This window comes from Pseudonaja textilis, chromosome 5 (assembly GCF_049901715.1).
Source record: "Pseudonaja textilis isolate UNSWEBS1 chromosome 5, rPseTex1.2, whole genome shotgun sequence".
Lineage (NCBI taxonomy): Eukaryota > Metazoa > Chordata > Lepidosauria > Squamata > Elapidae > Pseudonaja > Pseudonaja textilis.
The window spans coordinates 16637388-16651530 of NC_141994.1; the positions used below are offsets into that span (position 1 = coordinate 16637388).

The window sequence follows — 14143 nt, forward strand, 5'->3', positions numbered from 1 at the left end:
GAATCCGAGGAGGAAGCCGAACAGCTGACAGGGAGTGGGAGTGTAGCTCTGTTGGCTGTGGAGGAGGCTGGAGAAGGGCAAAGTCTGGCTGGGCAGAGCAGGGGAGAGAGAGAACAAGGGAGACGGAGTTCAGAGAAAGACCCAGGCCCACCCCCTCTTCATCCTAGAGCTCGCAGGGAGGAATAGAGAAGAGAGCGATGTGGGTTGCTTGGCTTATGGGGGAGGAAAGGGCCCTGATTCCCTTCATTAGCCACAGCTGGAAGACAGTTGATAAGGCAGGCTACATGCGGTAGGCTGCTAGGAACAAATGTTACTTTATCTTGTGTTGTCGTGGCTTATCTGTGTTCTTGGCATCTCCCCAACCATGTGAGTTTTGCCGTGTTTTCAAGTCTGAAATTCTTGCTCCTGCCCTGCCAAACTAACTACTTCAGTTTGGCTTGTTTGGACTTTAAGTTACAGTTTGTGTTGACCATGTTTTGGACTTAATTTTCTGCAGCCAATGGCAGTTCCTGGGAGAGTTTTTCTCCAACCAGAAGGTAATGTGGACATTGGGGGCAAAGTTGGAGATAATAAAGGGACTCTTATTAATTATCTGACTGTGTTGCCTTTGTGTCACGCTCCAGGTCATCACACACTGTCCATTGGCATGACCATTGCTGGTTACACATGATATCTCCAACAGGGGAAGTTCAATCTCAAATCTTTTGCATGTTTGTGCCCACAATTTGGATCAGAACCATCGAGAAGGTCCTTACTTGAGGCAGATTGGACTGAGCTTTCACTGCTGCTCTTACTGCTGGTGCTGCTACTCCGTGTGGAAGATCGCCCTGATGAGTTGGATTGGACTCTGGCATTGAAAACAATCCCATGAGACTGAGGGCATAAAGTCTTGAAATCACATGCATTCACCACTCTGGACATTATTCCTGCAAGAAATAAGGGAGAACAAAGAAAGAAGTTGAACCCCCCAAAAAAGGAGCCAAGGTAGCACAATACAAAGAGGGACAGCTGGAAAAATCAACTAGAGAAAATTAAACAAGCCACCCAAGACGAAAGACACTACGGGAAGTCTTCAGGTTACGACCATAACTAAGCCCACAATTTCAGCCATAAGTTGTGAGGCCATAGAGCAGGTCACCACATGACTGGACTGGGTTGTCAATGCTCCGACAAACTATCCCCATTCAAATCATGAGTCTTTAGCCACATCTTTCAGAGTAAAAAAAATGATTTATTAGGAGTGACTATGTCGGCATCACCTGGGTGCAGCTGACACTAAGATACATCATTCATTTCACCCTTGACCCTGGTCTTCCCCCCACCCCCTGGATGCATATTCTTCAATGGGACACATCCATAGCCAAGAGTCATCAATCATGCTCTCCAGTAATAGTCTTGCACGCTTAAACTACTCTCAAAAGTAGTTAAAACAGTCAGCATGGCTGGCTGGGGAATGTGAGGATTTGAAGTCCACCCATCTTAGTTACTAATACATATGGGGAGGGGACTTCTCCTAGGGCCAGCTAGCCCTACTGTTGTTTGGCCCCATGTCTCCAGAGGTGGTATTCAGCATGTTCTGACCAGTTCTTGAGAACCGGTAGTGGAAATTTGGAGTAGTTCGGAATACTACCTCTGCCTCGCCCCCATCTATTCTCTGCCTCCCACTGAGTCCCAGCTGATTGTCTGGGACTTCTTTGGTTGCCTTGCACAGGAGAATGGAGCTGGAAAGCAGGTTAGTGGGGTGGGGAGGGAATGGAGATTATACAGTAACCTTCGCCCAGGAGTGTGGAGGAAATAGAAATTTTACAGTACAGAACAGAACAGGAACAGAATAGAATAGGAATAGAATAGAATAGAATAGAATAGAATAGAATAGAATAGGAATAGAATAGGAATAGGAATAGGAATAGGAATAGAATAGGAATAGAATAGGAATAGAACAGAACAGAATAGGAATAGAATAGAACAGAATAGGAATAGAACAGAATAGAATAGAATTCTGTTCTATTCTACTCTATTCTGTTCTATTCTATGTAAGGCTACACAGCCAAGTTGAACATATAATGCTAAATACATATTATTTACTTTATAAATAGAAATTATCTATAAAAATATTATTTCATACTTTAATATATTAAACACTTTTTGTTTGGGCCTCTTAGAAATCTAAATCTCTCTCTCTCTCTCACACACACACACACACACATCTACACTAAGTGCAGTATTTAATTTGTAATTATTGCTATATCTGTTTATTTTAATAACCATATTGTAAATTGATCAGATGTAATTCTTAATTCAAAAATGGGACATATTGTAGAAAGCAATATGAAGGGGTAAATACAATATCAGAGTGGAACAAGGTGATACAGAAAAGTTCTTTATGTATTTAGTTTATTAAACTAAATAGAAGTCTATCTATGGATGGATGGATGGATGATGGATAGGCAGGCAGACAATTAGTATATTTTGCTCAGACCACGATTAAAATTGTAATTGTTCCAATGAGTAGAAATACTGCGTATCTGTGATGATGTAAATGTGCTCACTCAGAATTCTTATACAGGATGCTACAGGTTAGTACTTCTAACTATTCTGTAGTTTGTTGCTTGTGTAACTCTGTGTGTTCTTCCTGTCTGGTTGGTTGGTTTGCCTGGGGCTAGTTTGTGCTTCAGCACATTTGCTTATTACTTACCTACTTATTACATTGACACCTCACTGTTTTGTTTCCTTAAGCCCTTGTAGGTTACCTAAATTCAGAAAGCAGGATTAACTCTGTTCGCAACGCGACCGCAAACACAGACCTGGCCATCGTACCTTGAGACAACCCGATACTAGGCAGAATTAGCCCTGCCTGGGAAAAAGGTGAGATCAAATTCCAGTGCAAATTGCTGGACGGCCAATCCTACTTTCTCAAGCTTATCTATCTTGACGGGTTATAAGAAGCCCAGCATCGAAAGAGCCGTTCCTGGGCTGTAAGGGGGCTAGAGTTCTTCCAACACGCTCCCGCATCTCTTTGCAAGAAAAAGAAACTTTGTTTTCCCGACGCAGAAGAAACCAACCGTGTTTCTCTCCTCCTTCTCCTCCTCCGTCCTGAGACGTCATTATCGGCGGAAAAGTAGGCAGCGGTGTCTGGGCTGGAGCAAGGGAAGGAGGTTCCCACCGCGAGCGGGAGAAAGATGCTCGGAATGCCCGCGTCCCGCTTGCAAAGTTCGCGGCTTTCGCTGCCTGAAACGCGGCGTTGCCAAGACGCTGTAGCCGCAGCAACGCGGAGCGGCTTCCCATTCGCCGAGAGGCCGCGCAGGGGGCTTAGCAACCGTAACGGGCGACAATTGCGCTCACATGTCTGGAGAGCCTTCGCGTCTGGGGCCCGTCGTCCGAAAGCCACGCGAACCTTCCCCCCACCCCCCACCCGGGTTTCCTGTCGCGGACTCCTCGGAATGCATCCCCGTTCAAGGGGCTTTGGCTCCTAAAGCCAAGCCCGAAAGGTCCCCCTGGTGCAAATCAGGTGAGAGAGAGAGCAGGACTGCTGTGTGCGCGGGACCCTGAGCGGTGCACGTGGGAAGCGAATCGGGCGGTTTTTTGCGGGAACTCGCGAGGGGTCGCGGCTCGCCCTCTGGGTGCAAAAAGAGCAGTCAGATTCCTCCACCCCCCGTTTTGGTTTAGATGGGGGGATTTTTCGAGCTGACCGTCTGGAAACGTCAGCAGCAGCAGCAGCAGCTTCGCCAACGTCCTGCACGCGTTCATACTCCTCGCACAGCAGCTCGAGAAAGACGCCTCGTTTAGGTTTTGCGCTCCGAAGCGGCGTGGCTGAACCTTCTCTTTCGCTGGCTGGCTGGCTGGCTGGGGTGGGGCGTTCTTGGAGTTGAAGCCCCCCCCTCTCTTGAACTGTTTCCACGTCAGTCAAAATCACTCTCACCGGGAAGGCTCACCGGCGCCCTAAGCACATCTTGGTGCTCCTGCCCCCACCGCCCTTTCTTCATACTGTGCGAAGGAAGCCAAGCTGAGGCGACCTAAAAGTTTTTGTGGCGCCCCTTTTGAGCCTGGTGCCCTAAGCACATACTTAGTCCGCTTAATGGTTAATACACCACTGCCTCTTTCTCTTCTGCTCTCTCCCTCCCCTCTCCCCCTTCTTCTTTCCTCCCTCTTTCTCTCCCTCCCTCCTCTCATTCTCTCCCCCTCCCTCTCTTTTTCCTCCCTCCCTCTCCCCTTTCACTGTCTCTCCCTTCCCCTCTCCTCCCTCCTCATTCTCTCTCCCCCCTCCCTCCCTCCTCTCATTCTCTCCCTCACTCTTTCCTCCCTCACTCTCTCCTTTCCCCTCCCCCTCTCCTCTCCCCTTCCCTCCTCCCTCTTTTTCCTCCCTCACTCTCTCCTCTGTCTCTCCCTCTCTCCTCCCTCATTCTGTCCCTCCCCTCTCCATCTCTATCACTCCCTCCCTCATCTCATTCTCTCTCCCTCACTTTCCTCCCTCCCTCCCTCCTCTTCCTCCCTCCTCTCATTCTCCCCCCTCTTTTTCCTCCCTCCCTCTCTCCTCTGTCTCTCCTCTCTCCTCCCTCATTCTTTCCCCCCTCTCCATCTCTATCACTCTCTCCCTCCTCTCATTCTCTCTCCCTCACTCTTTCCTCCCTCACTCTCTCCTTTCCCTCCCCCTCTCTCCTCTCCCCTTCCCTCCTCCCTCTTTTCCTCCCTCCCTCTCTCCTCTGTCTCTCCTCTCTCCTCCCTCATTCCTCTCCCTCCCACTCTCCATCTCTATCACTCCCTCCTCTCTCTCCTCATCTCATTCTCTCTCCCTCACTTTCCTCCCTCCTCCCTCCTCTTCCTCCCTCCTCTCATTCTCCCCTCTTTTTCCTCCCTCCCTCTCTCCTGTCTCTCCCTCTCTCCTCCCTCATTCTTTCCCCCCTCTCCATCTCTATCACTCTCCCTCCTCTCATTCTCTCTCCTCACTTTCCTCCCTCCTCTCTCCTTTCCCCTCCCCCTCTCCTCTCCCCTTCCCTCCTCCCTCTTTTTCCTCCCTCCCTCTCTCTCTCTCTCTCCCTCTCTCCTCCCTTTCTCTCCCTCCCACTCTCCATCTCTATCACTCCCTCCTCTCTCCCTCATCTCATTCTCTCTCCCTCACTTTCCTCCCTCCCTCTCTCCTTTCCCCTCCCCCCTCTCCTCTCCCTTCCTCCCTCCTCCCTCTTTTCCTCCCTCCCTCTCTCCTCTGTCTCTCCTCTCTCCTCCCTTTCTCTCCCTCCCACTCTCCATCTCTATCACTCCCTCCCTCTCTCCCTCATCTCATTCTCTCTCCCTCACTTTCCTCCCTCCCTCTCTCCTTTCCCCTCCCCCCTCTCCTCTCCCCTTCCCTCCTCCCTCTTTTTCCTCCCTCCCTCTCTCCTCTCTCTCCCTCTCTCCTCCTTTCTCTCCCTCCCACTCTCCATCTCTATCACTCCCCCCTCTCTCCCTCATCTCATTCTCTCTCCCTCACTTTCCTCCCTCCCTCTCTCCTTTCCCCTCCCCCCTCTCTCCTCTCCCCTTCCCTCCTCCCTCTTTTTCCTCCCTCCCTCTCTCCTCTGTCTCTCCTCTCTCCTCCCTCATTCTCTCCCTCCCACTCTCCATCTCTATCACTCCCTCCCTCTCTCCCTCATCTCATTCTCTCTCCCTCACTTTCCTCCCTCCCTCCCTCCTCTTCCTCCCTCCTCTCATTCTCCCCCTCTTTTCCTCCCTCCCTCTCTCCCTGTCTCTCCCTCTCCTCCCTCATTCTTCCCCCCTCTCCATCTCTATCACTCTCCCTCCTCTCATTCTCTCTCCCTCACTTTCCTCCCTCACTCCCTCTCCTTTCCCCTCCCCCTCTCTCCTCTCCCTTCCCTCCTCCCTCTTTTCCTCCCTCCTCTCTCTCCTCTCTCTCCCTCTCTCCTCCCTTTCTCTCCCTCCCACTCTCCATCTCTATCACTCCCTCCCTCTCTCCCTCATCTCATTCTCTCTCCCTCACTTTCCTCCCTCCCTCTCTCCTTTTCCCCTCCCCCTCTCCTCTCCCTTCCCTCCTCCCTCTTTTTCCTCCCTCCCTCTCTCCTCTCTCTCCCTCTCTCCTCCCTTTCTCTCCCTCCCACTCTCCATCTCTATCACTCCCTCCCTCTCTCCCTCATCTCATTCTCTCTCCCTCACACTTTCCTCCCTCCCTCCCTCCTCTTCCTCCCTCCTCTCATTCTCCCCCCTCTTTTCCTCCCTCACTCTCTCCTTTCCCCTCCCCCTCTCTCCTCCCCTTCCCTCCTCCCTCTTTTTCCTCCCTCCTCTCTCCTCTCTCTCCCTCTCCTCCCTCATTCTCTCCCTCCCACTCTCCATCTCTATCACTCCCTCCCTCTCTCCCTCCTCTCATTCTCTCTCCCTCACTCTTTCCTCCCTCCCTCCCTCCCTCCTCTTCCTCCCTCCTCTCATTCTCCCCCCTCTTTTTCCTCCCTCCCTCTCTGCTCTCATTCTCTCTCCCTCCCCCCTCTCTCCTCACTATCACTCCCTCTCTCCCTCCTCTCCTCTCTCCTTCCCTCTCTCTCCCTCACTCTTCCCTTCCCTCCCTCATCTCACCCTCCCTCCCGCATCAGAAGGGATGGTAAACCCACACCTTAATTAGCATTTTTAGCTTCATAGATACATACGGGCAGTTGCTGTCATAGCTGAGCTTCTCCTTCTGTTGGCATATGACGACGACCAGACTGCTGGCAGATAGGCCTCACTAAGGTGATAGTTCGCATGTGCCTCAGTCCTAACTACCCAGGGGCCCGACACCGCCTTTTCAAGACTCGATCCTGGTTTAGTAGACTGCAAGCATATGCTTCCCAACTTGCCCATAAGTTCAGCCTGACATTTTCGAGGAAAGCAGCTGCAGGGATGCAATTCATCCACTCACCAGGAACCTGCCTATGTACTATGCCCTTACCATAGCGGGTGGGTTTTCACCTCCCATTCAGCCAACTCGATCACCAGACAGTGCGAAGGGGCTGTCTGAGGAAGCAGGTGGTAGAGCTGGCATGGCCCTCCACGGGCCGTTCTTGAAACCTTCAAAACTCTTTGTGATGCCTGACTTCTGCAAGCTTAAGACTCTGTCATCAGCAAAGAGGGAGAAAGACGGGTCTAGGGCCTTCAGGGATGATAGCAGAGGCTTTCCAAGTGTTAACCTCTAAAGATGAATCAGTCTTGGCTTTTGGGCAGCGCATTGGGGGCAAAGGGGAGTTTATCTTGTCTGTTCCAGAAACATCTTGTCCTGGATTAGAGCCCAGCAAGGGTTTGCTGCGCTTAGGGGGTGAAAATCCCATCCAGTTTGGTCATCTGATTCTACCAGATTTGTCTCTTCCAAATGTCAACTTTACTAGACTGTTTCCAGTATTTGGCATGAAAGTTCATTCTCACGTGGTCAAAGGAAAACAACTGCTATCAAATCTGTCCACTTTTTAGCGATTGATAGGAATCAAGCCATACAACCCCATTGAGAATGAAATGCCAAAAATAAGAGCTAGGACCGTGATGGCGAACCTATGCTACACGTGCCACAGGTGGCACGCAGAGCCATTTGTGCCGGCACGCGAGCCGCAGGCAAAGTTACCTCACTGTGTGCATGCGCGTGCCTCACAGCTGATTTTCGGCTGGTTTGAGGCCTTTTTTGGCCTCCCAGAGACTTGAGGAAGGCCTCTGCAGGCTTTGCAGGCCCTAAAATAGGACTGTTTCATCACTTCCTGTATTTCCGGAAAGAGGCCTTCCTCAATCCCCTGGGGGGCTGATAAAGGTCTCAAACAGGCCGAAAATCAGCTGTGAGGCACAGTGCAAGTAAGGAGCATGGGTGTGTGTGTTGTGGGTGCATCCCTAGGGGCTTGGGAGGTGTGCACATTGCCTTCTGGGTGCTGCCACACAAGCGCGCACACAATTTTTGGTACAGGAGCCCAAAAAGATTAGCCACCACTTACGACCATAATTGAGCTCCACATTTACATCGTTAAGTAAAACATTTGTTAAGTGAGTTTTGGCCCGTTTTATGACTTTCCTTGCCACAGTGAGAAACAAGGGGATCATTGCAGTTGTTAAGTGAATTAGTGCATCTGGCTACCTCATTGACTTTGCTTGTCAGGTTGCCAAAGATGTTTGGATGATCTGGAAACCCTGCAACCGTCGTAAATATGAACCAGTTGCCAAGCATCCAAATCTTGGTCATGTGACCATAAGGATGCTGCAATGCTCATAAGTGTGAAAAAATGCTCATAAGTGTGAAAAGTAGTGTTATAAGTCATTTTTTTTCAATGAGGTAACTTTGAACGGTCACTAAATGAACTTGTCATGCCCCTGTTGGAATCTGATTCTGACAGGGAGTGGGAGTATGGCTTCGATGGCTGTGGAGGAAACTGGGGAAGGGCACAGTCCAGCTGGGTTTTCAGAGGAAGACCCAGGCCCACCCCCTCTTCATCCTAGGGCACATAGGGAGGAACAGAGAAGGGAGCAACGTGAGTTGTGTGGTTTACAGGGAGGAAAGGGCCCTGATCCCCTTCATTGGCTGCAGCTGGGAAAACTGTTTAAAAAGGCAAACTACGCCCAGCAAAGTTGCTGGAAGCAAAGCGTGAATTATTTTGGTTTGTCAAATTTTATCTGAGTTCTAATGTCCTCCCAACTGTGTGTGTTTTGTTATCTTTTGAAATCTTCAATTCCTTATCCTGCCCTGTTTTGTTAATTGCTGCAGTGTGGTTTGTGTTATGTATAATTTATATGTACTGTGGGTTCGGGCAGAATTTCTTCCCTTTAAAAACTGTTCTTGGGAGAGTTTTTTCTCCAGCTGATGATAACTGGACATTGGGGGCCAAGTTGGAGGTATTAAAGGGACTTTACCTATTTTTGTGACTTTGTTGCTTTTGTGCCACGCCCCCGGTCATCACAGAACTGTTGTAAGTCAAGGACTAGCTGTAAAAGCCGCTAACCATATTCCTTGCATCTTCTTCTAACTTCATGAGTATTATTATCATGCCCAGAAATGAAGTTCAGGTAATGGGCTTTTTCTAAGAGCTCCCTTTCTCCCCTCTGTTTTCCAGTCTAGTCAATTTTCTGGGGGTTCCCAATCAAATCTAACCAGATCTGACCATATTTAGCTGTCAGGCTCTTTGGCTCAAAGTCAGCAGAGGTTCCTAAGTGTTGAGGGGGGGGGGGGTGCCCACAGCAGATGGCCACAAAAGAAGTCAAGATGGCAACCACAATGGCAACATATATGAAAAACAGGTGGAGCCCTCAACACAAAGCAATCTTTATAGCTTGTTTGCATGGAGCCACTTAATTGCCATCTGTCCACAAGAACTGGGAACTCTTCTTCTACAGCAGTTAATTCGGGTAAATTTATCTCCCATGTTTTAATGGATATTTAGCCTTTCCCTTTTTGGCTATGGGATTAGGCGGCTCTTGAAACAGTTAAATCTCTTCCCCAAGAAACTCCAGATCCCAACATAACTCTTCCGTTACCTATCCAAGATCCACCAAACTCAACAGTGCTGATACCTTGGCATTTCTTAAACTACTATAATAGAAATAAAGGCTTCTCCAAGTTGAGCTCTCTCTTCCCTTCCCACATAAACATGCTCTTATAATTTCTGTGGTACGATGACAGGTGTTTTTTTGTTTTTCTGGGCTGCTTTTTTTCAGTTTTCCAGTTTAGTCTGTAGCTCTAGAGCAGTCTGTATCTAGAGCAGTGGTTTTTAACCTTGGTAGCTTGCAGATGTGTGGACTTCCAGAATTCCCCAGCCAGCATGCTCATCTAGGGATTATGGGAGTTGAAGTCCACACATCTCGCCAAGGTTGAGAAACACTTTAGACATTCCAGATCATCTCCATCTAATTATTAATCAGAGCTAAGAACAGCCACTAAACCCACCTTCCTGTGTAACAAGGGAAATTTTTCCAAGTGGATTAGACATAGTTTAATGGAGGAGATGTGTACCTCTGGTGATCAGCAATAGCCCCAAATGGAAATGCATGGAAATTTAGTTCTTGCTGGTGTTTCTCATTTTAAAAAATTAAATCGCAAATGTAGTGTATTTACTTTTCATTTGATTTACCTTATTTAACACTGCTCTTGTGCCTGACCCAAAATGGTCAGAAAGGAGAGAAATTCCAATCACATTAATCTTGAGAACGTTTTCTCTTCATTTATCCTATCTCCCCCAAAACTTTTGTAAAACTGAAAAACTGTTAAACGTGCTGATTATGCTTAAAAGTGGACTTGGAATTGTGAACCAAAAGTTTTGGATTTCAACATTGAATTTAGCTTGCTCTCTGTAAAACTCTTTTAGGGATTCTCTAGAATCAAATGCAAGAGATGGTAGAGTTTAATCTCCTTGTTTTCTGGTGCTTTTAGGACTTGAGCTTTATGTAAGCATCGAATTATTATCTTTTATCCAGAACGGGCAAAAGCATAAAAACGACATACTAGGACATGTGGATCCAGAGTCAACCATTATAATTATCAGAATCAAGTGGTTGAAGCTATTCCTCCTGTGAGTACAAGGCTGCACAATAGGAAGAAGAGAAAAACAGACCTTTCAAATGACATGTTCTTTTAAAAATAATTACAACCAATTTGATGCTGGTTTCCATGGAAGAGTATTTAAAAATGCAGTTTTTTAGTTGGAGCCTGTGATGATGTTACAGGTGCATTAAAATACCTATCAAGCAAATCTTTCTGCTGCAAGAAAATCTGAAATATGGGCAGATACTTGGCAGTCTTTGACTTACTACCCATTGCTTAGCAGCATTCAGAGTTACAACAAACCCTTAGGAGACTTTTCCCCAGAATAGAATAGAATAGAATAGAATAGAATAGAATAGAATAGAATAGTTCTTTATGGCCAAGCGTGATCAGACACACAAGGAATTTGTCTCTGGTGTACATATAAACAGCAAGTAATTGAGCCTTTCCGTGAAAGTGTATTAATTTCTTACCAATAATGCAACCAGCTCATGTGAAATGTTAAGGATAAATGTGTTTTGTCCTTTTCTCTATTTCCTCCCACACTTTAACATGTTTTCTGTAATTTTAACATACATTTGAATGGTTTTTACTTTCTTTGTACAGCACGGAATAACTTTGAACAGCATAGAATAACTAAGTAAAAAAGCAGTATAAAATACATTAAAATGTAAGTTACAGTATAAATCAGTAAAGATAAAGATACCCTTCATTTAATTTTGTTATGCAGGGTTATCCAAAGGACATGATTTATAACTCTGGATTTACTAATCATCCACACATTACCTAAGTTGCACCTTGCTTAGGTTTTTAAGAAGCTGAGCCAAAGTATAGCCATTTGTTGTGGCTGTATTTCAGTTCAATTAGTTTAAAATCAATACCAAACCTTCTCCCACTCCTTCACCGCAATACTTCTGCTTTTCATTCTTAAATATACACACCTTGTATTTTTTCTGTCTAGCAATCTCACTGGAATAGGAATCTGAAGGTTGGTCAAGGTGATCCCCAGATGATTCGGTTCAACTCTTACTTAAATTCCTGTGGGTTGACAAACTGAGTTAAATGCCAGAAGCAAAGCCTTATAAGGCCTCCCAAAGAGGCACTTAATACAACCATAGTTGTGCTTTGATGGCCTTTGCAGGCAATTGAGAGCTTTGAACACACAGAAGATGGTGTAGCCCTATTCCTGGTGATGTCACAATCCCTCACAGATACAGACTTGGCTAATGCACCGATGATGTGTCTGAGTTTCAGAGACTGATCTGCAAGCAAAGGGGCACACTAGAGGGGAATGGGGCTTGCTGCAGCCAACTTGCCATGGCCACGTCACCATGGCGAACTCGCAACGTATCACGGCCAACTTGCCACGGGAAAACTCACCACAGGACAATTTTAACAATTCTACTTAATTATTTAAAATAAATAAAAATTATTTTGATCTTTGCCATTCACATTTCATTCTCACTCTCCTCTTGCCTCCTTTCTTTAATGACTCTATTCTACCATATCTTTGATATTAGTGTAACCCTTGTCTCACAGTGAGCTGTCCTGCGGCAAGTTGGCTGTGGCGAGTTAGCCATGGTGAGTTGGCCGTGGCAAATTGTCACAGACTCCAGTCAGATCATCTCTGCTTGATTTTGGATTTTCCTGCAAGGGAACCTACAGCCCTGAAACCTGATGGGAGAATAGGAATATGTGCAAGTAAAGTCTTCAGTTCGTACTCAGCCAGCCGAAAAGCTGGGCTCGAAGTCCAAATATATAATGAAAGCACCATCCCTCTTCATATTTTTCCTTCTTTGGGCATATGAGTAAGTGCAGGCACCCCCAAAAACCTCTCTGCCCTGTGTAGGTTGCCAGTGCCTAAGAGTGTATATTGTATCATATTTGGGTCTGTCCTGAAAAAGGACAATCACATGACAACTGTTTACTTTTTAAAAAACCCTCCCCGGCCATCTCTGCAATACATATTTCTGAACCCTACTACTGTTTGCTGAATATATACCTTAGTCTTTAAGTTGTAATAGCAAACGTCATTTTCATGTTCAAAGGCAAGTGGTGTAAGTTATGACTATAGGAAATTATCTTTGAGAGTTGTACAATGTTTGCTCCGCATGGGGAGAAATGGGGAAGTCATATTTTAAAAGATAGATCATTAAATAATAAAAGGATAGTTGATAAATATTATGCATTGTTTTCTTCTCCCCACAGGTAGAGATGTGACCACAATGGTGGGTTGAACTCATGTTGCTTTTTGGGGTGTCATATCCCCCTCTGCTGGACATTCGTTAATACTTATCTCGACTAAAATTAGTCTCGCACAGCGAGCCAGATGTTCAGATCGGATCTGGCATTTTTTTTTATCTGCCTGTCAATTCCTTCCCAAGGACTGGGATAAACAGATGTTGATATTTGATGGTGTTAAAAGAGGCATCATCGCAGGATGTTAGCTGTTCCATGTAAAGCTTCCTATTATCATGGTCTGTAAATCCAGGATTTCTAGTCTGGAAAATCAATATTGCAGCGTAGTAGAGTGTTACTATATTCGAATCAAACCAGCTGAATTGAATGGAAAAACACTCTGAACTCACAGGGTTAGAATTTTGGGGCAAAATAGGATCCCAACACCAGGAGGTATTTCCAGAAACTTAACATGAGATTAAAAGGCTTAGTGAGATAAATGAAAGAAAATATCACAGATCAGAGTATTTTTAAGATCTGTCATTTACCCCTCTTCAACTCTTTGTGCATCTTATAATTCTGTTCGCAAGTAGCAGGGGTCTGTCCATGCTGCTTAAACCAATCATCATGTTGGACCAGGCCAAAAATCAGAAACACAAAAAATACCATCCAAAACATGACAAGTTCAGGACTTGAACAATTTGTCACACAAAATAAATAACGAGCCACAGCACAAATGTGGGCACATGAAAAACAGGTTTGCCAGCAGAATGGTAGAAGAATATAATATATTCATGATTAAGAATATATAATGAATAATATGAGTGGCACAAAGACCTCAACTATCTCATTAAAAAGTATGAATCAAGCAGGGGTGTCCACAGAGTGTGTCAAAAAGATGGTGTATGCCATCCAGATCAGTGGTGGGATTCAAAAATTTTTTACTACCAGTTCTGTGGGTGTGGCTTGGGCGTGATGTGGTGCGTGGTGGGCGTGGCAGGGGAAAGTTACTGAAAAATCTCCATTCCCTCCCCACCCCATTAACCTGCTTTCCAGCTACGTTCTCCTGTGCAGGGCAACCAAAGACCCAGACGATCAGCTGGGACTTAGGAGGCAGAGAATAGATGGGGGTGGGGCCAGTCAGTGGTGATATTTGCCGGTTCTCCCAACTACTCAAAATTTCCGCTACCGGTTCTCCAGAACTGGTCAGAACCTACTGAATACCACGTCTGACCCAGATTCACTTGCTGAGATGGCTATAAAAATTAAAATATAAAAAAATTTAAGAAGTACAATTGGTGCTTTGGCTTTTTTTTCTATGCAACTTTTGGACTTTTTCGGGCCACTCAATAGGAACTGCATCCATAAGACAAGATGGAGGTAACAGGTTGTGATTTGAAGCCCCGTAGTGCAACGTCTTAGGCTTTTTCACACACACACACACACACACACACACACACACACATGGATGTTGCTGCTTAATAGCAACTTACAAAGAAAAAG

General features: G+C 46.2%; 2 protein-coding genes across 4 annotated transcripts in view; one reads left to right on the plus strand and one right to left on the minus strand.

Annotated features, from left to right (window-relative positions):
* The window catches only part of EFCAB6 (EF-hand calcium binding domain 6), a 121583-nt gene extending 118373 nt beyond the window's left edge, over window positions 1-3210 (minus strand). For both annotated transcript variants that reach the window (XM_087934184.1, XM_087934183.1), the window contains exons 1-2: window positions 3063-3210; window positions 756-926 (exon numbers count right to left, since the gene is read on the minus strand). In XM_087934184.1, coding sequence (XP_087790310.1) covers window positions 756-926; window positions 3063-3105 — 214 coding nt within the window. In that variant the 5' untranslated portion in view covers window positions 3106-3210. The remainder of the gene's footprint in view (window positions 1-755; window positions 927-3062) is intronic.
* Window positions 3211-3217: 7 nt separating this feature from the next.
* LOC148125550 (uncharacterized) overlaps window positions 3218-14143 on the plus strand; it is a 33487-nt gene continuing 22561 nt past the window's right edge. Inside the window, exons 1-3 of one of the 2 annotated variants that reach the window (XM_087934186.1) lie at window positions 3218-3508; window positions 10352-10490; window positions 12671-14110. In XM_087934186.1, the coding sequence (XP_087790312.1) occupies window positions 3343-3508; window positions 10352-10490; window positions 12671-12674 (309 nt within the window). In that variant the 5' untranslated portion in view covers window positions 3218-3342 and the 3' untranslated portion in view covers window positions 12675-14110. Of the gene's footprint in view, window positions 3509-10351; window positions 10491-12670; window positions 14111-14143 lie in introns of those variants that run through there. The other variant, XR_015743774.1, reaches the window with a different exon arrangement.